Consider the following 22,941-nt stretch of genomic DNA (forward strand, 5'->3'; position numbering starts at 1 on the left):
ATTCAGCATTTATCTTCTGTGTCTGCCTTCTTTGGTGAGCATGCTTTTCAGAACCATTCATGTTGCAGCATGTATTTGTAGTCTTCTTTTTTTTTCTTTTTTTTCAAGATGGAGTTTCACTCTTGTTGCCCAGGCTGGAGTGCAGTGGCGCGATCTCGGCTCACCGCAACCTCTGCCTCTCCGATTCAAGTGATTCTCCTGCCTCAGCCTCCAGAGTACCTGGGATTACAGGCGCCTGCCACCATGCCCGGCTAATTTTGTATTTTTACTAGAGACGGGGGTTTCTCCATGTTGGTCAGGCTGGTCTCGAACTCCTGACCTCAGTTGATCCTCCCGCCTCGGCATCCCAAAGTGCTGGGATTACAGGCATGAGCCAGGGCGCCCAGCTGTCTTCTTCTTTTTTAGAACACAAAATTTTCAGAGCAATTTTACGTTCACAACAAAATTGAACAAAAAGTGAAAGGGACAGAGAGAGCCCATACTCTCCCCAACACATGCATAGCCTCCCCTTTTATCAACATCCCCTACCAAAGTGGCAAATTTGTTACAATGATGAACTTACATTGGCACATCATTATCACCCAAAGTCCATTGTTTACATTAGGGTACAACTCTCTATAGGTGTTGGACATTCTATAGTTTTGGACAAATGTGTAATGACATGTATCTACCCCTATAATATCAAACAGCATAGTTTCACTGCTCTAAAAATCCACCTATTCCTCTCTTCCTCCCCCGCAAACCCCTTGCAACCACTAATCTCTTTACTGTCTCCATAATTTTGCTTTTTCCAGAATACAGTTGGAATCATACAGAATGTGGATTTTTCAGATTTGCTTCCTCCATTTAATAAAATAATATGCATTTAAAGCTGGGCACGGTGGCTCATGCCTGTAATCCCAGCACTTTGGGAGGCTAAGGAGGGCGGATCATGAGGTCAGGAATGCAAGACCAGCCTGACCAATAGGGTGAAACCCCGCCTGTACTAAAAATACAAAAAATTAGCTGAGTGTGGTGGCGCATGCCTGTAATCCCAGCTACTTGGGAGGCTGAGGCAGGAGAATTGCTTGAACCCGGGAGGCAGAGGTTGCAGTGAGGCAAGATCACACCACTGCACTCCAGCCTGTGGGACAGAGTGAGACTCCCTCTCAAAAAAACAAAAAACAAAATAATTCAGCAAATTAGACATTGCAAAGAGAACCTGAAGGGGGGCAGACCACGTACAGATTTCTCTGCCACATGCCAAGTACTTCTGAGGCATGACTGGATGAGCTGTCCACATCTGAAATCATCCAATCTTGTTCAGAACTCTTGCACTGGACAGGGAGCCAGGACTGGTATGCAGGCTCCTGGTCACTGGCCAGAGAGTTGGCCTGACCCTGAGACCAGTGGCCAACAAGGGAGCTGATTAGTCTTCCTTCCAGGAAATCCCAGGTGGGATGCGAATCATTAGCGCAGCACTCCGTATTTTCTCCTCTTCCCAGAGGAATGATCCTAGGGCAGAATTTGGGGGAGACATGGGCATGGAAGGAGATGGGGTGAATGCATAGCCTGCCTGTTTCTGAGCTCTCATGGTAAGACTCCTACAGACCCGGAAAAGATGGGGGCACAGGGACAGATCAGTAGGGTCAGAGCATCTCAGGGACCGAGGACAGTATGGTCCTGAACAGGGATTAAGAGCTTGGGCTCTCATATGGCATTTCTGGGCTCAATTGCCAGCTCCATCACTTACTGGTTGCTGTGATCATGGGCAAGTTATTCCATCTCTCTATATATCTTTCCACACTTATAAAATGGAATAATGGCGTACCCACCTCCCAGGGTCACAGTGAGGATTACAGAAAACGATTCTTGTGAATTGGCTGGCAGTAATAATTCAATACCTGCCAGCTATTCTTATTCCACATCCAAGCCCTTTCGCCTGCTGCTGGGTGAAAGCACATATCAGGGTTTCCTGACTGTTTCCACAAAGATTCCAAAATTACAACCTGCCAGTCTGAAGAATCTCCAAAACCTCCCGCACGCATCCTGGAGGCGCGGGCATGGGGATGGGACTGTTTGCCCGGGGCCTGAACAGGATTCGTGCGCGTAGGCACACACACCAGCCAGACTGCGTGCGGCCCGAGTCCGGTGCGGTCCCGGGTGAGCAGCGCGTGGCTGGTGGGCGGGGCAGAGCCATTGTTCGCAGGCGGACTGAGCCCCCAGCGCTCGCCCGGGAGGGAGGCGGGGCTTCCCGCGTCCCCGGAGCTCCCGATCCCGGGGTGGCGGCCTCGTCTCCCTGCCACGCGCCTGGGGGGACGGGAAGACGGGACGGAATTGTGAGTAGTGGGCGTCTCCCGAGGCTTCCCCACTGTTTCCTGAGAAACTTCCCCAGTGCCCACCCAGCCGTTCGCCGTGTGCCCGGGGGCCGGTCCTGGGCTAGACTCCGCGCCCCAGCCCCAAACCGGGTCCCCAGTCCCTTCCAGAGAGAAAGCTCCTAACGCGGGGTGCCGGGCAGAGGCCCAGCGGCGGGTAGAAGAGAAGCGGAGAAGGAGAAAGGGAGGGGAGGGGGAGCGAGGAGCTGGCGGCAGAGGGAACAGCAGATTGCGCCGAGCCAATGGCAACTGCAGGACGAGGTGGCACCAAATTCCCTTCGGCCAATGAAGAGCCGGAGTTTACAGAAGCCTCATTAGCATTTCCCCAGGGGCAGGGGCAGGGGCAGGGGCCGGGTGGTGTGGTGTCGGTGTTGGCAGCATCCCGGCGCCCTGCTGCGGTCGTTGCGAGCCTTGGCCTCTGTCTCCTCCCTCTCCCGCCCTCACCTCCATGCGGGGCCGCCCGCGCCCGTCAACTCCGCGCACTTTGCCCCTGCTTGGCAGCGGATAAAAGGGAGCTGAGGAAATACCGGACACGGTCACCCATTGCCAGCTCTAGCCTTTAAATTCCCGGCTCAGGGACCTCCACGCACCGCGGCTAGGGCCTAGACACCCAGCTAGCGTGCGCGGCGCCGCGGCTCAGCGCGCACCGGCGGGCTTCGAAACCGCAGTCCTCCGGCGCCCCCGAACTCCGCTCCGCGGCCTCAGCCCCTGGAAAGTGATCCCGGCATCCGAGAGCCAAGATGCCGGCCCATTTGCTGCAGGAGGATGTGAGTTTCCCAGCCTGGCCCCGTACCGCAGGGTCGCCGGCGCGGGCTGGGCTTCCAGGGGACGGGTTGGTGGCTGAAGAGAGGGGAGAGCTCCGCAGAGGACTTGGCCATGTTTTTCGAGTTGTGCTGCCTTCAGTGAGTTGGGAATGTGGGTTGTAATTTGCGGACTTGAATCTCCAACTTTTGTTTCTTAAGCTTTAAAGAAAAATCCGGTCGTGCTGGTGCTTTTATGAATTATGCGGGTTTTCCTTTGTGTTCGTGGGGATGTGAGTGCTTTACTTCTCCTTCCTACTGCCGCCTCCCCGTAGGTTTAGCGCCCCTCGTCCCCCGCCCCTAATGTATCGGTATAGTTTCTGGGAACTTCTCTCCGTTGCATCTCGGATACACCCTACCCTCAGTGAACTCTGGCGCTGGGGAAGGGTCTTTGCTGTCCACCCTTCCCCCAGGGTGATTAGAGAGCGGAGTGGCCCCAGCTGCCTCCACGTGTCTCTTCTCCTGACTCTCCTCTTTCTCCCCCTTCCAGATCTCTAGCTCCTATACCACCACCACCACCATCACAGCGCCTCCCTCCAGGGTCCTGCAGAATGGAAGAGATAAGTTGGAGACGACGCCCCTCTACTTGGAAGAAGACGTTCGCCCTGATATCAAAGATGATACATATGACCCCACCTACAAGGATAAGGAAGGCCCAAGCCCCAAGGTTGAATATGTCTGGAGAAACATCATCCTTATGTCTCTGCTACACTTGGGAGCCCTGTATGGGATCACTTTGATTCCTACTTGCAAGCTCTACACCTGTCTTTGGGGTAAGCAGCCTCCCTGTCCTCCTGACCTAGTCCTCCAGGTACTCACTGCTCTTTTAATAAGGTGGGATCTTACACAGAACACCAGCCCCTCCCAGCCTCCCAGCTGGGGTTTTTCTCAGGCATTTTCTTTGGTTGCTTCAGGCCTAGTGGGCTGGGAAGAGCCTGGGGGTACTGAGATGCAGGAATGTCAATGCCTTGGGTTGAGAGCTCTGGGACCTTGTGCTTGTGGACTTTGAAGTGTAGACCTGGGCTGGAGAGTCAGCTTTCCCTGAAAGAGCTTTTCTGTTTGAGTCATTTGCTTGGCTGCCTGTCCCACCCCTGCCAACCACAAAAGAATCAAAGCCCTCTACCTGGGAGGCATGGGAACATGGTACTAAACCATTGGCTTTCTAGGGTCTATGTTGAGCAGTCGTGGGCTAGCGCAATGGGAAACTACTCAGGGAGAGAGTTTATTGGAAAGGCAGGAACAGAGAGGTTATCCACAAAACTATTTTGACCTGACCCCTTGGCCAGACCAGGCTTCTTCGTTACAGAGGAAGATGAAGCTCCCGTGTAACCCGAGTCACAGATGTGTGTTGCTCTGTTACTCTACATTCCAGGGTGCTGCACATACCAGTCAACAAAATGCTCTTAGAATGAAATCAGGTTGAAGATATGTTTCATGTTCCATCCCCCATCCAGCCTGCTTCAGGCCCCCCTCCTGATGCCATGAAATGCCAAGAATTCTGCACCTTCCAACACCAGTCCTACCCATTCCTCCTTGCCAGGGACATCGAGGCCAGGCCAGAAAAGAGCCTTGAGAAAAGAGAGCCTGGTCTTGAGGCTGCTGTAATGAGGGAGACAGTTCCCAGTTTGTCCCTAACCTGCCCTTAGCTCAGCTCTTTCAGGGATCAATTGGTGTGGCCTGATGGCATGGTTCTGCCCCCTGGATGTACACATGCGCTTTGCAGGTTTTTTCACCTCTGCCACTATGAGCCTAAGTTGGGAAGGGAGAGCAGGGAGCTCTGCAGATGCAGGGCCCCTGCATTGCTACTCTCTAAGGGGTGGTGAGCCAGGACTTCTCCTCCAGAAAACAACTTGAGGTTTTTCAGAGCAGCCTCAGGTGTGGGATACTTTCTGACAGCTCGCTCTTGCTCTTGAAGGGTAATTATGCAGAAGAGCTGGGAGGCCAAGTTTTAGCTGTTTCCCTCAGGACCTCTTAGGTCTTCCGAAGATAGTGAGATCTGGTTCATTGAGCTTTGTTTCCAGAAATCCTCCAGGTGCTACAGTGAAATGCAAGTGAGAAAAGCCCCTTTGTCAGAATCTCAGTTTTTCTAGGTACCACCTGTGGGCAACAGTACTTTTTTTAGGATTGGGAAGGTAGCATTCCTTGGGTTACATATGTGTCACAGCTGTGACACAGACAGAACAGGCCAGGTGCAGATCAGTTCATCTGCATACCAGGAAGAGCTCTTGTATTTGTGAGGGGAGGGCAACATCTGTTGTCTGGCCCCTCTGAGGATCCAGCAGAACTTCAGTTGCAACATGAGGGATGAAGAGCAGGGATAGCATTCCCCAAAGAGTCAGTGGATGCCTCTCTCCACCCTTTCTCCCCAAGAGGATAGTCTTCACAAGTAGTTTTCTCACCTGCAAGCTCCTTCCAGCCTCAGCACTCCCTGTAGGTTTTCTGAAGCCCAGAGTTTGACCCAATTGCCTCTGCTTGGTTACCCTCAGTTGCTAGTGCAGGGAGCAGAATTCCATCCCAAAGTCAAGGCTGTGCCTGCTACATTTTTTTGGTGACCTGCCCATCGGTGTGTGCTGTGCCTTTGGGCAGATAAATGTGGCTCACAGAGACTGGATGGTAAACTTATTGTACTGGGCCCTTTGGTGGATGGCTTAGCTGAAAGAGTGACCATCTTGATAAGGGGATATCAGAACTCCTCTGTCTTAAGAAACAAGGAGGATAAGGGGAGGAGGGTCAGAGGTCTCAACCTGGACATCTTCTCTTCCCACCTTCAGAATTTAGGAGCTTCACTTTTCTTGTTTTAATCCCTATGGACAATGTTAAATTAGCAACTGGTTGTGATTCCAGCATTTCTTATGACGGAGCAATTTTGAGAGCCTTAAATCTCTTTCATTTTGTAGTCTCCCAAAGGAGCCCTTAGGGTAGGACTAAGAAGAATGCCTCTGGCAACACTGAGAGCCAGAGGCAAAACCATTCAAGTCTCTTTTTTAAGGCCAGAGCAATGAGATGTTGCTTAACCATCAATTTGGACATTTTCTTCCCCCGGGGAGGAGAGAGGGAATAAATCTCCAACTGATTTAAGCCCTTCTATTTGATAGACTTAGAGGTGTTTCTAGAAAAGGCACCAGAGTGCCTGAGTTCTTTCCCCAATTTTCCTGTTAATATAGGATCTTACATACATTCTGAGTCAACTTGCCCCAGGGTCTTTTGCGGCAAGTAACAAGCCCAGAAGCTCCCTTGCTCATTAGGAAGGGCTCTGGCTCAACTGATGGTTTTCCAAGTAAGGTGCAGGTTAGATACTGTATCTGGGGAGATGTCAATCGCCACCTGACTTGAAGGCAGATCACCTGGGGCCTCAATCCCCACTCTGAGGGAATGTGGAGAGAGCTCTTCTTAGGGCTGACTCTGGCTCTATGGCTCTCCTGGAGATCTTATAGGAGGACTAGAGAAGAAAGGAGGTTGGGGGGAAAAGGAGGTTGTTTAGGAAACAGCTATCAATGGCTGCAAAAGAACACAGGACAATTTGTTACAATGTGTGGTGTCTCCAACTGCAACTAAGTTCTGTGGCCACTGAGGATCTATTGTTTCTAGCTGTTTCCCTAGGAATGAAACATTGTTAACATTCATTCCTAGGAATGAAACATTGTTAACAGTTTCTACCAAGGCCACAGCTTCTGCCTACTAGAGCTACCGAACAGAGGAAGAGATGGGTACACCCAGCAGCCCACTTCCTGCCTTGGCCTCCCAAAATGCTGGGATGACAAAATGGTTCACACTGCACCTGGCCCTCTGCTGTTATTTTAATAACACCCTTGCATATGGGTCCTGAGCTCTGCAGGAGTAGTTTGTGAAGGCCTAGATAGAGGTGAAAGGAAATAGCTAGGCCCTGGGAGAATGCCTTTAAGATGAAGAATGAGTGGTAAGAGCACTATTCTCTCTCCTGCCTTCCCAGTTAGAGATTATATCTGGCACCTCCTGAGCCTGCAGGTCTCCAGGAAGGTGAGGGAAGACAATGGTGGGGTGCTCCACTGACAGCTTGAAGAATATCTCACCATTGTTTAGAATGAGCATTGCCCGGTGAGAGTATGGGCTGACAGGGATGTAGCAAAGGCAAGACAGAGGAACTGTGCGTGTATCTTGGGGGAGGTGGATGGTATAGCTGGAACGTGAAATCTCTGGTAAATCTTAAGATACTGTGCAAATTGGATTTATGCACAAATTGGATTAGGGCTAATTTTTCCCTGATATGGCCACAGTGCCTGCTAGAATATTTAAATGCTTTTTTGTACCAGTTGATAAATGGCCATGGTCTGAATCCCCTAAAAGTCCCCTACAACTAAGTGCTTCTCAAATTGGTCAGTGCCCAGATTGTACTGGCTGTTATTTTATTTTTTGAGATAAGGTCTTTCTCTGTTGATCAGGGCTTGAGTGCAGTGACGCGATCATGGCTCACCACAGCCTCGACTTCCTGGGCTCGAGATCCTCCCACCTCAACCTCTTGAGTAGATTATCTGAAGAGACAAGGTCTCCCTATGTTACCCAGGCTGGTCTCGAACTCCTGGGCTCAAGGGGCTCTTCCTGCCTTGGCCTCCCAAAATGTTGGGATGACAACGTGGTTCACACTGCACTTGGCCCTCTGCTATTATTTTAATAACACCCTTGCTTATGGGTCCTGGGCTCTATAGGAGTAATTTGTGGCCCTTAAAACCTTAGAGAAGGCCTAGATAGAGGTGAAAGGAGATAGCTAGGCCCTGGGAGATTGCCTTTAAGATGAAGAATGAGTGGTAAGAGCACTATTCTCTCTCCTGCCTTTCTGACTCCTTAGTTCCTGGGATTCCTTAGCTTATCTTTTTTTCCTGGGTTGAGAGGCTGTGGGGTGATGATATTTTTTAAGTGGTAAAATCTAAGGGACATGGTTATCCCTAGAGTTCACGGTCAAGCCAATCCTCACCCAAAGCCTGAAGAAGACAGTTTCTGGCATCCAGAGAGTGTCTTTGGCATCCTTTCCCAGATGGAACTCACACTGATTGGTGACTCCCCCCGCTGTCTTCTCCTGGCAGGGTTATTCTACTATGTTGTCAGTGCCCTGGGCATAACAGCAGGAGCTCATCGTCTATGGAGCCACCGATCTTACAAAGCTCGGCTGCCCCTGCGTCTCTTTCTGATCATCGCCAACACAATGGCATTCCAGGTAAGAAGCGTCTCTGCTCAGCTGTGTGTCCTCCGCCCTATCACTGATCCGGGCGCAGAAAGGAGGGATCAGCGCCGGAGAGGAGCCACACCTGGACGGCCGTTTCACTTTCCTCTCTCCTGTGGTCACCTCAAGTGCCAGTTCAGTCCTTAAGTCTGTGAAGAATGAAGAGACTTCTGAGTCTTGGAAAAGGGAACTGGAAAATAAATGGAAAATATTCTTGATGTGTAGGAATATTTTTGATCCTACAGTCCCTCTGTTGTCACACATTCTGGCTGTTGTGGCTCTTCATCATAAGGGGCTTTGGCACATAAGCCAGAGACTGACCTTAGATTCCTGGGCAGACACTGGACAATAAATTCACTATTTAAGGTAAATATCTTAGGGAGGCAGAGCTGGGAGGATCATTGGAGCCCAGGAGTTTGAAGCTGCAGTGAGCCATGATGGTATCAAAACAAACAAAAAAATTGAAAAGTGAATAACTTAGGACTCCACCACAGTGGGATTGAAGCTGATGTTCCCAGACTCATGAACTCTTATTTTCAGATAATGAGAGCAAACACTTTTATTGCACTATGTGCCTGGAACTATTGTAAGCATTTGATATAAAGTCCTCACAACAATCTTAGGAAGTAGGTACTATTATCCCCATTTTACAGATGAGGAAACCAACTTACAGAGAGATTAAATAGACCAACCCAACATTGTGGCCCTTTCTTGGGCTGCCATGGTGGCTAAGTAAAACATTGAGGTTTGTTGAGGCAAAAAGTTTAGAGCAGGCAGGGCATGGTGGCTCACGCCTGTAATCCCAGCACTTTGGGAGGCTGAGGCGGGCGGATCACGAGGTCAGGAGATCGAGACCATCCTGGCTAACATGGTGAAACCCCATCTCTACTAAAAATATAAAAAATTAGCCGGGCGTGGTGGTGGGCACCTGTAGTCCCAGCTACTCAGGAGGCTGAGGCAGGAGAATGGTGTGAACCTGGGAGGCGGAGCTTGCGGTGAGCTGAGATTGCACCACTGCACTCCGGCCTGGGTGACAGAGGCTCTGTCTCAAAAAAAAACTCTGTCTCAAAAAAAAAAAAAAGTTTATAGCAAAGACGGGATGAAGGGAAATGGGGAAAGGGAATGCATCCCTTATAGTCATTAAGCTGTAGCAATGGGCAAATGATAGCACATGGCCTGGGGCTTAGCTTGGAGCAAGAGGAAGAAAGGAAACCAATTTAGTGGCGGCAAAATCGAAAGAACTTACCATCTCTTATGGCAGAGATGATTTGCATAATCATCTCTGCCATAGCAGCTTATACCTTGAGGGCTTCCAAAGTTGTCCTGTGGAGCAAAGGGAAGGAAGAGAGATATTGGTACATTCTTTAAGGGATGGAAAAAGTCATGAAGAAGCCCAGAGGTCATTTGAAAATGCAGTCATGATCATGAGTTGCCTGCCTGGCCTTGTTATTGGGTTGTATGAGCTCTTTTGCAAGGCATCAGAATGGTACACCCTGCAACTTTATCTACTGATTGGGACCCTAGGACACAAGACTGCCTGCCTCATGTTCTCCATGCCCAGGGATTAGGTACCTTGTGAGGATCTTTTCCAACATTCCTTGCTTAAAGAATTGCGATGTTCTCACTTCTTGAAACTCTCTGAGCTCTGTATGATTTATCTCTGTTCCACCCACCATATAACTTTTCAGAAACAGCAGTCCCATTGCTATGGTCCTGGGACTTTGAGTTGCTTTTTCCACTGAAGCTTCAGTGACAAGTTGGGAGAAGAGGGGAGGCAACTCCATGACTCCTTTGGAGCCCAGATTCCTGGATATTTTGTGAGGCTGGGCTGAGCGCCTTGGGCTCTTGATACCTTTCCACTGGGAGGCTCCTAAGAGGGTGTCTATCCTCAAGCCTTACATTCCTCTTCTCTCTCTCCCCAGAATGATGTCTATGAATGGGCTCGTGACCACCGTGCCCACCACAAGTTTTCGGAAACTCATGCTGATCCTCATAATTCCCGACGTGGCTTTTTCTTCTCTCACGTGGGTTGGCTGCTTGTGCGCAAACACCCAGCTGTCAAAGAGAAGGGCGCTACGCTAGACTTGTCTGACCTAGAAGCCGAGAAACTGGTGATGTTCCAGAGGAGGTGAGTGAAGCCCTGATGGAGGTGGGGATACGGCCCTGACATCTGGTCATTAGGGACCCCATTTTTTCTCCTAAGACTTATAAAATATAAGCTGAGAAATTTACTGCGTTTGCATGTTCACAATCATAATTTAAAATCCCAGTTTTTAACATCCCACAGGCCCATAGCCATAGACTATTGCTCCATTTCTTTCTCTCTGAGCTATCTTAATTAAACCCATTACATTCAACAGATGTGTATTGTCCTAGGACAGTCATAGATTCAAAGATGTTTATAGCCTACTTGCCTAGGTTTGTTTGTTTGTTTGTTTGTTTGTTTTTCAACAGAGTCTTTCTCTCTTGCCCAGGCTGGAGTGCAGTGGCACAATCTTGGCTCACTGCAGCCTTGACTTCCCAGGCTCAAGCAATGCTTCCACTTCAGCCTCCTGAGTATCTGGGACTACAGGCACACACCACCATGCCCGGCTAATTTTTTGTAAAGACAAGGTCTCCCTCACTGTATTGCCCAGGCTGGTAGGTTAGTTCTTACCTTCAAACAGTTTGTAGCCTATCATGGGGTGGAGAGGTAAGCCAAGTATCCAGATAACCATGGTATAAGGCAGAATATTTTCTGTACTATGAGAGGTATAAAGGGGAGGGAGATTGCTCAACGGGCAACACCAAGGAAGTGTTTATGAAATAAGTAGTGTTGGAATCCACCGACAGATAGAAATTTTTACAACTGGCCGGGCGCGGTGGCTCAAGCCTGTAATCCCAGCACTTTGGGAGGCCGAGACGGGCGGATCACGAGGTCAGGAGATCGAGACCATCCTGGCTGACACAGTGAAACCCCGTCTCTACTAAAAAAATACAAAAAAACTAGCTGGGTGAGGTGGTGGGCGCCTGTAGTCCCAGCTACTCGGGAGGCTGAGGCAGGAGAATGGCGTGAACCCGGGAGGCGGAGCTTGCAGTGAGCCAAGATCACGCCACTGCACTCCAGCCTGGGCGGCAGAGCGAGACTCTGTCTCAAAAAAAAAAAAAAAAAAAGAAAGAAATTTTTACAACTATGTGTGGGGAGAGACAGTGCAAACAGAAGAAACAGAATGAGCTAAAGCATGAAGCATGTTCTAGCAATCGAGTCCTTTTGCTTGAAGTATAGGGTGTGGGAAGAAGTAAGACTGGAGAGACTAATGCCATCCTTGTTGAGTTCTAAAAGCAGACTTAGGATTTAATTCAATAAGCAATAGGAAGGCATTACATCTTTCGAACTGCAATGTGGCATAGTTAGCGATGTGCTTTAGGAAGGCTGCTTTTAGAACAAGTGTAAGAAACCATTGAGCCAAAGTGAGAGGTAGGGACATAAGTTAGGAAATGAGGACCCCTGCTAGCAAAGCAGTGGCAGAAATGGAAAAAAGAGTTGGGTGCAGGGAATGTCAGTGATGTAAAAGTCAAAGACTTGACTGCTGAAGGAATGTAGGGGATCAGTGCCCTTGGAATGTCAGTGACCTGGTCTACATTGAGAATGAAGATTGAGAAAGGGCTTCCAGAGGGACAGATAGCTGCAGGTGATCAAGGACACTCAATAGGCCTTTGAGGGAAAAGACCAAAGAACTAGGGGGTAGCCAGCAGAAAATGGAGGCATGATACTAAACAGACTGAAAAAGAGTGCTATTGAAAAAGAGAAAGGAGCCCAAAGGCAGATGGGAAAACCAGCCAAGGATGGAGAGACCTCTGTTCATTAGTTTGTAATTTGGACCTCACCTATTTTACCAACGTGGTATTATGCTTGAGTAAAAATCAGCGATGGCTGGGCGTGGTGGCTCATGCCTGTGATCCCAGCACTTTGGGAGGCTGAGACAGGAGGATTGCTTGAAAGTTCAGGCATTCGAGACCAGCCTGGGAAACATAGTGAGCCCTCATCTCTACAAAAAAATTAAAAACTAAATGGGCATGATGGTTCATGCCTGTGGTCCCAGCTACTCAGGAGGCTGAGGTGGGAGGATCTTTTGAGCCCAGGAGTTAAGACTGTGGTGAACTATGGTCATGCCACTGCACTCCAGCCTTGGCAACAGTGTGAGACCCTGTCAAAAAAAAAAAAGTAAAACAATGAACTTAGAGTCAGACAAGCAAATTCAACATGGAGGAAAGAGACAGCCCATCCCAATTCGTGTAGAAGATCCATGTAGGTGTGGAGTCCCCCTCCATTGACCTGGTGTCTGGTCTGTCACTGTAGGTACTACAAACCTGGCTTGCTGCTGATGTGCTTCATCCTGCCCACGCTTGTGCCCTGGTGTTTCTGGGGTGAAACTTTTCAACACAGCGTGTTTGTTGCCACTTTCTTGCGATATGCTATAGTGCTTAATGTCACCTGGCTGGTGAACAGTGCTGCCCACCTCTTCGGATATCGTCCTTATGACAAGAACATCAGTCCCCGGGAGAATATCCTGGTGTCACTTGGAGCTGTGGGTAAGTCAGCTGTCCAAGCAAGACTACATCCAGTGGTCTGCTGATTAGGGGATTAGGCTAGGAGCCAGAAAAACTAGATAAACCTGTTTTTGATGGCTACTTTGTATCTCCGTTTTTCCACTATAAAACTAGGGGGCAGTATACTGGAAAACCCTTTTGAGAGTCACGCAACATGTTTTATGTAAAAATGAAAGGATAAGAAAGAAAACACAAAAAAACCACTGATCTTGATTCCAGGTTCTAAAACAATTTCCAAATGCCATGTATGCTCCAGGCGTGGCGGCTCACGCCTGTAATCCCAGCACTTTGAGAGGCCGAGGCGGGCAGGTCACCTGAGGTCAGGAGTTTGAGACCAGTCTGGCCAACATGGTGAAACCCTGTTTCTACTAAAAAACCAACCAAACAAAAAAACAGAAACCAAATGCCATACAAGATGAGCACCTTGGAGTTTTCCTTTCTTTCATCAACTCTGGGCCAGACTGCAGTCTTGCTTGAGGCAAGGAATGCATAAATAGAACAATGGGGTCATCTGAGTGGCCAGTAAGCCTGGTGTTTTATGAACTTCAAGTATGCCACACAAAGTATTTTTTATCTTTCCACTCTACTCAGATATGCCTTGCTTTAAGTGTGTGCCATGCCTTACTGTTTGGTGATGCCATTATGAAGAGCATCAAAATAACTGCTGGTGGCCCTTTACTACCACCTACCATCTTGTCTCCTCTCATCCTCTGTTTTTCTCTCTTTTTTTCTGGGCTAGGAACATCCCTTCCCCTAACATGCCTTCAGGAATCTCCCAGTAAAGCAGTGTGATCACAAGTTCCTGCTCAATTCTCTAACGTTGATCTTTTCCTTTCTTTTCTAATAAGATGGGGTCTCACCATGGTGCCCAGGCTGGTCTTGAACTCTGGGCTCAAGTGATCTCCTGCCTCAGCCTCCCAACATATCTACATTTTTTTCTCTGTCCCTCTTTCCAACTGAATATAGACTTTGACCAAGGCCCTGAATGAGTTTTCCTTAAATAGATCTGGTGACCTCTTCTCTCCAGTAATTGGTGCTATTGGTCATTCAATAATATCTAGACAACCACACTACTCCACACATTTATGCAGGTCATTGCCTAACACTCATTTTCTTTTTCTCTTTAAAATCTTCCTTTATATTCTCAAAACCATCTTTATTATCTTTTAAATTGTTGTTGTTGAGACAGAGTCTCACTCTGTTGCCCAGGTTTCAGTGCAGTGGTGTGATCACGGCTCACTGCAGCTATGACCTCCTGGGCTCAAGCGATCCTTTCGGCTCAGCCTCCCAAGTAACTGGTACTACAGGTGCATGCCACCACGTTTGGCTAATTTTTCTATTTTTTGTAGAGACAGGGTTTTGCTATGTTGTACAGGCTGGTCTCGAACTCCTGAGCTGAAGTGATCTGTCTGCCTTGGCCTCCCAAAGTGCTGGAATTATAATAGGCATGAGCCACTGTGCCTGGCCTACTATCTTTATTAAAAGGATTTATTTGTCTAGGCGTGGTGGCTCACACCTGTAATCCCAGCACTCTGGGAAGCCGAAGTGGGTGGATCACTTGAGGTCAGGAGTTAGAGATCAGCCAGGTCAATATGGTGAACCTCTATCTCTACTAAAAACAAAAAAAAGAAAGAAAGAAAGAAAAAAAGGAAAGTATTAAAAAATTAGCCAGGCACGGTGGCACGCACCTGTAGTCCCAGCTACTCAGGAGGCTGAGGCAGAAGAATTGCTTGAACCCAGGAGGCGGAGGTTGCAATGAGCCGAGATTGTGCCACTGCACTCCAGCCTTGGTGACAGAGTGAGACTCCATCTCAAAAATATATAATAAAAATAAAAGCTTTTTTTTCTCTCTCTCTCTTTTTAACTTTCACGTATCTCCTTTCAGACACCTTCTTGCCATTGTGCCTATTCTTACTTTAACCATGATTAAAATAAATCACATACACTGTATAAATCTGAGATTATCATAGGAATGGAGTTTCTGGCTTGAGATGTGTCCCATATTGCAAATGGATCTATAATGATCTTCCCCGCCTCCAGCCTCTGGGTGGCCATCAGTTCAAAGTGGCTGCCAATATTTGACCTGTCTTTGTTATCATTCACTCCTCCTTGCCTGCTGTTTGCCTCCCTTCTCACCTCACCCTTTGTTCTCCTCCAGCTCTGTTTCCTGCCACCCTAATCTTTTGTTTCTTGAATTACCTCCCCGACTGTCACATGCTCATCTTCTCTGCCAAATTAACCTTCTCCCTTGAGCCTTTCTTGGGTTCTCTCTTGCTGCCCCAGTTGCAGAGTCCTGTCTTCTTTCTACGCTCTTCCTCTTTTTTTTTTTTTTTTCTCCCTTGTCTCTGTGTGCATCTGATTCCATTTTAAATCTGGTAACTAAAGGCCTGGCTAGTGCTTACACAGAGCCCAGCTGCAAAACCATTAATGGACATTAATAATCCTCAGTACCTTTATTCCTGGCATTCTACCCCCATCCTCCCCAGTTCACACTGCAGATCATCAGGTGTCACAGAGGGAGGACATACCTTGAAATGCCCTAGATGACATCATTTACTTTGCAGGACTTCCTTGCCTTGCTTCTGATTAATGTCATGACTGGTCTGTCTGAGGATATTTTTATCTACAAAGAGCCAAATATTAGCTCTTAGTAGCTATCCTTTACCCATGCCTGATTAGGGTCAGTATTATTTTTGGCTGTGGTTCAGAAAGAAGAGTCCTGCCAAGAGTTGGCAAACTATCTGTTGAGTTTCCAAAGCTTTACACATTAGATAAATTCCCCCGAATCCAGAACGTGTTTGTTTTCCTCCCTCCAGCAAAGTGAAATGCTCATCCCAAGAGTCCTCAAAATCTCAGAGGTTAAAGGGTATCTAAGCATTTCCATTTTTCTTCCCTCAGAGAGCTTCTGTTTTATCAGCACCTCCCCCACACCAGGGTCAAAGCTCAAAAAAGTTGGAGCACCCCTGGCAACTGCAGTGACTGAGGACATTCCAGCCTCTGGGCTGGCCTTTCTTCTGATCTTTGGCTGTAGGGCCCACTCTCTAGGAACCTCCCACCCCTAGAGGTAGTTCCAGTGTGGTGGGGAAAGGTGTGCTTCTTTACTCTTTTTTTTTTTTTTTTTTTTTTGAGACGGAGTCTCACTCAGTTGCGCAGGCTGGAGTGTAGTGGCGCAATCTCAGCTCACTGCAAGCTCCGCCTCCCGGGTTCACACCATTCTCCTGCCTCAGCCTCCGGAGTAGCTGGGACTAAAGATACCCGCCGCCATGTCTGGCTAATGTTTTGTATTTCTTTTAGTAGAAACGGGGTTTCACTGTGCTAGCCAGGATGGTCTCGATCTCCTGACCTCGTGATCCACCCGTCTCGGCCTCCCAAAGAGCTGGGATTACAGGCGTGAGCCACCGTGCCCGGCTTTACTCATTTTTTTAAAAGTCATAGCCACAGTGCTTCATTCTGCAAGCATGTGCACATACACACAGAGCCTTGAGGGCAGGGCCAAGAATGAATTTGGAATTTTCCAATCTGATATCCATTCCCAAAAGTAGGAGCTTCTCTCTAGTCATTTTATCCTCTGAGAAACTCAGTTCTCCTCCCACAGGGCTCCCAGACAGCCATGGGTGACCAGGGTCTCCAATCACTCCTTAAGATGCCTTTGACTGGCCAGGTGCAGTGACTCGTGACTGTAATCCCAGCACTTTGGGTGGTCAAGGTGGGAGGGTTGCTTGCAACATGGCAAGACCCCATCTCTACAAAAAAAGTAAAATAATAAAAGTAAAGATGCTTCTGAGGGGATCTATTTGGTTCGTATTAAAAGAGACTGAATTCATCCATTCATTCAACAATAGTGAGTTTCTCCCAGGTATGAGGTACCCTGCTAGCTAACTGGTATGCACAAATCAAGAAGACCTCAGTGCACCATCACTCCATGACTTCTCTTCCTGCTTTTGTTTCAGGTGAGGGCTTCCACAACTACCACCACTCCTTTCCCTATGACTACTCTGCCAGTGAGTACCGCTGGCACATCAACTTCACCACATTCTTCATTGATTGCATGGCCGCCCTTGGTCTGGCCTATGACCGGAAGAAAGTCTCCAAGGCCGCCGTCTTGGCCAGGATTAAAAGAACCGGAGACGGAAGCTACAAGAGTGGCTGAGTTTGGGGTCCCTCAGGTTCCTTTTTCAAAAGCCAGCCAGGCAGAGGTTTTAATGTCTGTTTATTAACTACTGAATAATGCTACCAGGATGCTAAAGATGATGATGTTAACCCATTCCAGTCCAGTATTTTAAAACACAAAAGTATTCAAAGTCAACAACTCTGCCTTTATGATGCTAAGCTGATATTATTTCTTCTTTTATCCTCTCTCTCTTCTAGGCCCATTGTCCTCCTTTTCACTTTGTTGCTATCGCCCTCCTTTCTCTTATTGCCTCCCAGGCAAGCAGCTGGTCAGTCTTTGTTCAGTGTCCAGCTTCCAAAGCCTAGACAACCTTTCTGTAGCCTAAAACGAATGGTCTTTGCTCCAGATAACTCTCTTTCCTTGAGCTGTTGTGAGCTTTGAAGTAGGTGGCTTGAGCTAGAGATAAAACAGAATCTTCTGGGCAGTCCTCTGTTAATTATCTTCAGCCCAGGCTTTTGCTAGATGGAATGGAAAAGCAACTTCACTTGACACAAAGCTTCTAAAGCAGGTAAATTGTCGGGGGAGAGAGTCAGCATGTATGAATATAAGGATGAGGGAAGCGAAGCAAGAGGAACCTCTTGCCATAATCACACATGCAGCTGCCTACTTAGTGAGGACTTCAAGCCCCACCACACAGCGTGCTTCCTTTCTCTCCTGGCTCGGGGTAAGAAGTGGCTGTGGTGTTTGGCAATGCTAATTCAATGTCACAACATATAGTTTAGGCTAAGGATAAAGAAGAGACGTTTTAAGTTTGTAGTAAAAGTGGTCCCTTCTGGGGAAGGGTTTTCTTTTCTTTTCTTTTCTTTTTTTTTCTTTAATAACAAGGAGATTTCTTAGTTCATGTATCAAGAAGTCTTGAAGTTGGGTGTTTCCAGAATTGGTAAAGACAGCAGCTCATAGAATTTTGAGGATTCCATGAGCTGCTCATCACAGTTCTTTCCTCTTTCTGCTCTGCCATCTTCACGATATTGCTTGCTCCCCTCATAGTAGTAAGATGGCTGTGGCATTTAAACATCCAAAAAAGGGAAGGATTTTAGGAGGTAGAGTCGGGTCAAACATAATATATATATACATATATACATTGGTTAGAACGTTAAACTATTAGAGTATTTCCCTCCCAAAGAGGGATGTTTGAAAAACCTCTAAAGGAGAGGAGGAATTAGTTGGGTTGCCAATTTCCTCTCCACTGCTGGACATGAGATGGAGAGGTTGAGGGACAGGATCTATAGGCAGCTTCTAAGAGCGAACTTCACATAGGAAGGGATCTGAGAACACGTTGCCAGGGGCTTGAGAAGGTTACTGAGTGAGTTATTGGGAGTCTTAATAAAATAAGCTAGATATTGGATCCATTCATTCATTAGTTCCAGTTTCTCCTCGAAGAGAGTAAAAACTAGAATACTTCTCCCCATAGTGTTGTGCCCCTTCACTCTCTTTTTTATTTTTATTTTTTTATTTTGGCTCTGTTAACATCTAGCCTAAAGTGTAGAACTGCCTGGGGGGCAGGGTTAGGAATCTCTCCACTACCCTGATTCTTGATTCCTGGGTCTACCCTGTCTGTCCCTTTTGTTTTCTTTTACCAGATCTTTCTCTTCCCTGAACGTTTTCTTTCCCTGGACAGGCAGCCTCCTTTGTGTGTATTCAGAGGCAGTGATGACTTGCTGTCCAGGCAGCTCCCTCCTGCAGACAATGCTCAGGGTCACTGAACCACTGCTTCTTTTTCGAAAATAGAGCTAGCTGCCACTTTCACATGGCCTTTGGAGTGTCTCCACCTACACCCCTGTGCTCCCCTGCCACACTGATGGCTCAAGGCAAGGCTGGCAAACCCTCCCAGAAACATCTCTGGCCCAGAGAACCTCTCTCTCCCTCTCTCACGAGGCACAGCCAAGCCAAGTGCTCATGTTGAGCCAGTGGGCCAGCCACAGAGCAAAAGAGCATTTATTTTCAGTCCCCTCTGTCTGGGTCAGAACCAGAGAGCATGCTGAATGCCCCTGCTTGCTCGGTAAGGGTGCCCCGCCTGAGTCAGTGCTCTCAGCTGGCAGTGCAATGCTTGTAAAAGTAGGAGGAAACAGTTCTCACTGGGAAGAAGCAAGGGCAAGAACCCAAGTGCCTCACCTCGAAAGGAGGTCCTGTTCCCTGAAGTCAGGGTGAACTGCAAAGCTTTGGCTGAGACCTGGGATTTGAGATACCACAAACCCTGCTGAACAGAGTGTCTGTTCAGCAAACTAACCAGCATTCCCTACAGCCTAGGGCAGACAATAGTATAGAAGTCTGGAAAAACAAACAAAAACAGAACATCAGTGTTTTGAGAACTTTGGACCACTCCTGTCCCTGTAGCTCAGCCATCAAAGCGGAAGCCTGGCTTTGCTCTATTAAGATTGGAAATGTGCACTACCAAACACTCAGTCCACTGTTGAGCCCCAGTGCTGGAAGGGATGAGGGCCTTTCTTCCTGTGTTAATTACATAGAGGCTACAGGGGTTAGCCTGGACTAAAGGCATCCGTGTCTTTTGAGCTATTCACTTCAGTAGAAAAGAATCTAAGGGAAGATCACTGTAGTTTAGTTCTGCTGACCTGTGCGCCTACCCCTTGGAAATATCTGCTGGTACTTCTAATTCCACAGGTCATCAGATGCCTGCTTGATAATATATGAACAATAAAAACAACTTTCACTTCTTCCTATTGTAATCGTGTGCCATGGATCTGATCTGTACCATGACCCTACATAAGGCTAGATGGCACCTCAGGCTGAGGGCCCCAATGTATGTGTGGGTGTGGGTGTGGGCGGGGGTGGGGGTGGGGGTGTGTCTGCTGAGTAAGGAACACTATTTTCAAGATTCTAAAGCTCAATTCAAGTGACACATTAATGATAAACTCAGATCTGATCAAGAGTCTGGATTTCTAACAGTCCTTGCTTTGGGGGTGTGCTGACAACTTAACCCGGGTGCCTTACATCTTTTCTAATCACAGTGTTGCATATGAGCCCGCCCTCACTCCCTCTGTGGAATCCCTTTGCACCTGAGAGCCTACTGAAGTGACTGGTAGAAAAGGGGGCCTGAGTGGAGGATTATCAGTATTGCGATTTGCAGGATTCCCTTCTGGGCTTCATTCTGGAAACTTGTTAGGGCTGCTTTTCTTAAGTGCCCACGTTTGATGGAGGGTGGAAGTAATTTGAATGTATTTGATTTATAATTTTATTTTATTTTTTGTTTTTGTTTTAGGTTAAAAGATGGTTGTAGCATTTAAAATGGAAAATTTTCTCCTTGGTTTGCTAGTATCTTAAGTGTATTCTCTGTAAGCGTAGTTCAAATGGGTCATCATGAAAGGTTAAAAAAACAAGGTGGTCCTGTTTGCTGGTGGTTAAGGCCAGGGCCTTTCCTACCACTGTGCCACTGACTTGCTATGTGACCCTGGGCAAGTCACTGAACTATAATGTGCCTCAGTTTTCCTTCTGCTAAAATGGGGATAATAATACTGACCTACCTCAAAGGGCAGTTTTGAGGCATAACTAATGCTTTTTATAAAGCATTTTGGGACCCTTCGGCACAGGAATTCTCAAGACCTGAGTGGTTTTTATAATAGCAATGTCCACCATGAACTTGATATGTCCATGTGCCCCAGATGCTGTCATTAGTCTATATGGTTCTCCAAGAGATTGAATGACTCCATTGGAGAAGTGGTGGATAACTAGCCAGAAAAAATTTGAGAATGCATAAACAACTCATTGCCATGGAAACATACAGAGGATACCTTTTCTTTGATTGGGTGGGATTTTTCCCTTTTTATGTGGGATAGTAGTTACTTGTGACAAGAATAATTTTGGAATAATTTCTATTAATATCAACTCTGAAGCTAATTGTACTAATCTGAGATTGTGTTTGTTCATAATAAAAGTGAAGTGAATCTGATTGCACTGGGTCTGGGAGTTTTTTTTTTGGCTGTGATTCAAAGTCTTGGGATTTATCTCTGGCTCATATCTATGTCTGTACCTTTAAGATTATAAAAGAAGTAGAAGTTACAATGGTTGACTCATACCCCAGTAACCTGGCCTGCTGTCCTAAAGGTAACTTTAGGTTAAACTCTGGGAAGCAGGAAGCCAGGAGTCTGCTGCCATTAAATCAAACACATTAACACCAGCTGGCAACTTGGCCCTGGGGAAGTGCCAGGGTTCTCAGGTGTGTCATGTGGTCAGTTACATAGACCTAAGATAAAGATACTGGGAGAGGAAGAGACCAGCAAGAGAAGCACTCCCTGGGAAAGCAGTTTTTGGCTCTTGCTGCCCAGGCTGGAGTGCGATGACATGATCTGGGCTCGCTGCAGACTCTACCTCTTAGATTCAAGCATTCTCCTGACTCAGCCTTCCAAGTAGCTGGGACGATTACAGGCATATGTCACCATGCCCAGCTAATTTTGTATTTTTAGTAGAGACAGGGTTTCACCATTTTGGTCAGGCTGGCCTCGAACTCCTGATCTCAGGTGATCCACCAGCCTTGGCCTCCCAAAGTGCTGAGATTACAGGTGTGTGCCACCGCACCCAGCTGAAAGCAGTTCTTTACCTTGCAACCCCGGCTGGGCAGTACAGCTCTTTCCTGTTTCTGAAATGTAGTCACCTCTAGGGAATAAAAATGGCTTCTTGAGAATGCTGATATGCACAGCAGCAGGAAGAAAGGAAAACCAGTCCAAGAGAAGACTTGTATGTTCCTGGAGCAGAGGACTTCAGGCTCACAGGTGCACAAAGTGGAAACGGTTTTGGTTTTTGGTTTTTCCTTTTAGCTTTTAATACTTTTATTAATTTATTCATTTATTTATTTTTTGAGACGGAGTCTCGCTCTGTCTCCCAGGTTGGAGTGTAGTGGTGTGATCTCGGCTCACTGCAACCTCTGCCTCCCAGGTTCAAGCAATTCTCCTGCCTCAGCCTCCCATGTAGCTGGGACTACAGGTGCCGGCCACCATGCATGGCTAATTTTTGTATTTTTATTAAAGACAGGGTTTCACCATGTTTGTCAGGCTGGTCTCGAACTCCCAACCTCAGGTGATCCGCCCGCCTCAGCCTCCCAAAGTGCTGGGATTACAGGCGTGAGCCACCGTGCCCGGCTAGCTTTTAATACTTTTAAAATTATTTTTCTTGAGACAGGGTCTTGCTCTGTTGCCCAGGTTGGAGTGCAGTGGTGTAATCGTAGCTCACTGTAGCCTCAAACTCCTGGGCACAAGTGATCCTTCTGTCTCAGCCTCCCGAGTAGCTGAGACTACAGGTATGTATCACCATGCCTGGCTAATTTATTTTTTAGTTTTATTTTTTTATTTTATTTTATTTTTTTTTGAGACGGAGTCCTGCTCTGTCGCCCAGGCTGGGGTGCAGTGGCCGGATCTCAGCTCACTGCAAGCTCCACCTCCCGGGTTTACGCCATTCTCCTGCCTCAGCCTCCTGAGTAGCTGGGACTACAGGCGCCCGCCACCTCGCCCGGCTAGTTTTTTGTATTTTTTAGTAGAGATGGGGTTTCACCGTGTTAGCCAGGATGGTCTCGATCTCCTGACCTCGTGATCCACCCGTCTCGGCCTCCCAAAGTGCTGGGATTACAGGCTTGAGCCACCGCGCCCGGCCTAGTTTTATTTTTGAAGAGGCAGGTCTCACTATGTTGGTCAGGGTGGTCTCAAACTCCTGGGCTCAAGCGATCCAAAATGCTGAGATTACAGGCGTGAGCCACCACACCCAGCCTAGCTTTTACTATATTTTATCTGATAATCCTCTTACGGAAAAGAGAAGGGCAGACTCTTTCACAGTTTGAAGAATCTCCATATTCCATCAGGAGCCACCTTGAGCAATACCTGGGTGTTT

General features: G+C 47.6%; 1 protein-coding gene and 1 pseudogene across 3 annotated transcripts; both read left to right on the top strand.

Moving 5' to 3' along the window:
• The first annotated feature begins 2,610 nt into the window (after positions 1 to 2,610).
• On the top strand, positions 2,611 to 21,013 carry SCD (stearoyl-CoA desaturase). Of its 2 annotated transcripts, none has more exons than XM_050805024.1 (6): positions 2,611 to 3,121; positions 3,645 to 3,927; positions 8,212 to 8,342; positions 10,271 to 10,476; positions 12,688 to 12,920; positions 16,889 to 21,013. In XM_050805024.1, exons 1-6 carry the CDS (start codon positions 3,095 to 3,097, stop codon positions 17,086 to 17,088), a joined length of 1,080 nt encoding a protein of 359 aa, XP_050660981.1. In that variant the 5' UTR covers positions 2,611 to 3,094; the 3' UTR covers positions 17,089 to 21,013. The 2 variants fall into 2 exon arrangements, with proteins under 2 accessions (XP_050660981.1, XP_050660980.1); XM_050805023.1 differs by having other exon boundaries at positions 2,673 to 3,256.
• LOC126963089 (uncharacterized) lies at positions 18,760 to 21,013 on the top strand (annotated as a pseudogene). Its single transcript, XR_007728924.1, has one exon. The product of XR_007728924.1 is annotated as an uncharacterized LOC126963089 (transcript).
• Positions 21,014 to 22,941: the final 1,928 nt, after the last annotated feature.

This window comes from Macaca thibetana, chromosome 9, assembly GCF_024542745.1.
Source record: "Macaca thibetana thibetana isolate TM-01 chromosome 9, ASM2454274v1, whole genome shotgun sequence".
In the NCBI taxonomy this organism is placed as follows: Eukaryota; Metazoa; Chordata; class Mammalia; order Primates; family Cercopithecidae; genus Macaca; species Macaca thibetana.

What these genes read in the sequence shown, in the direction of transcription:
- SCD (XM_050805023.1), top strand. Translation starts at nt 3,095, where the DNA reads ATGCCGGCCCATTTGCTGCAGGAGGATGTGAGTTTCCCAGCCTGGCCC. An exon ending in GCTCTACACCTGTCTTTGGG is followed by an intron (nt 3,928 to 8,211) that starts GTAAGCAGCCTC and finishes TTCTCCTGGCAG; the next exon opens with GGTTATTCTACTATGTTGTC. An exon ending in CCAACACAATGGCATTCCAG is followed by an intron (nt 8,343 to 10,270) that starts GTAAGAAGCGTC and finishes CTCTCTCCCCAG; the next exon opens with AATGATGTCTATGAATGGGC.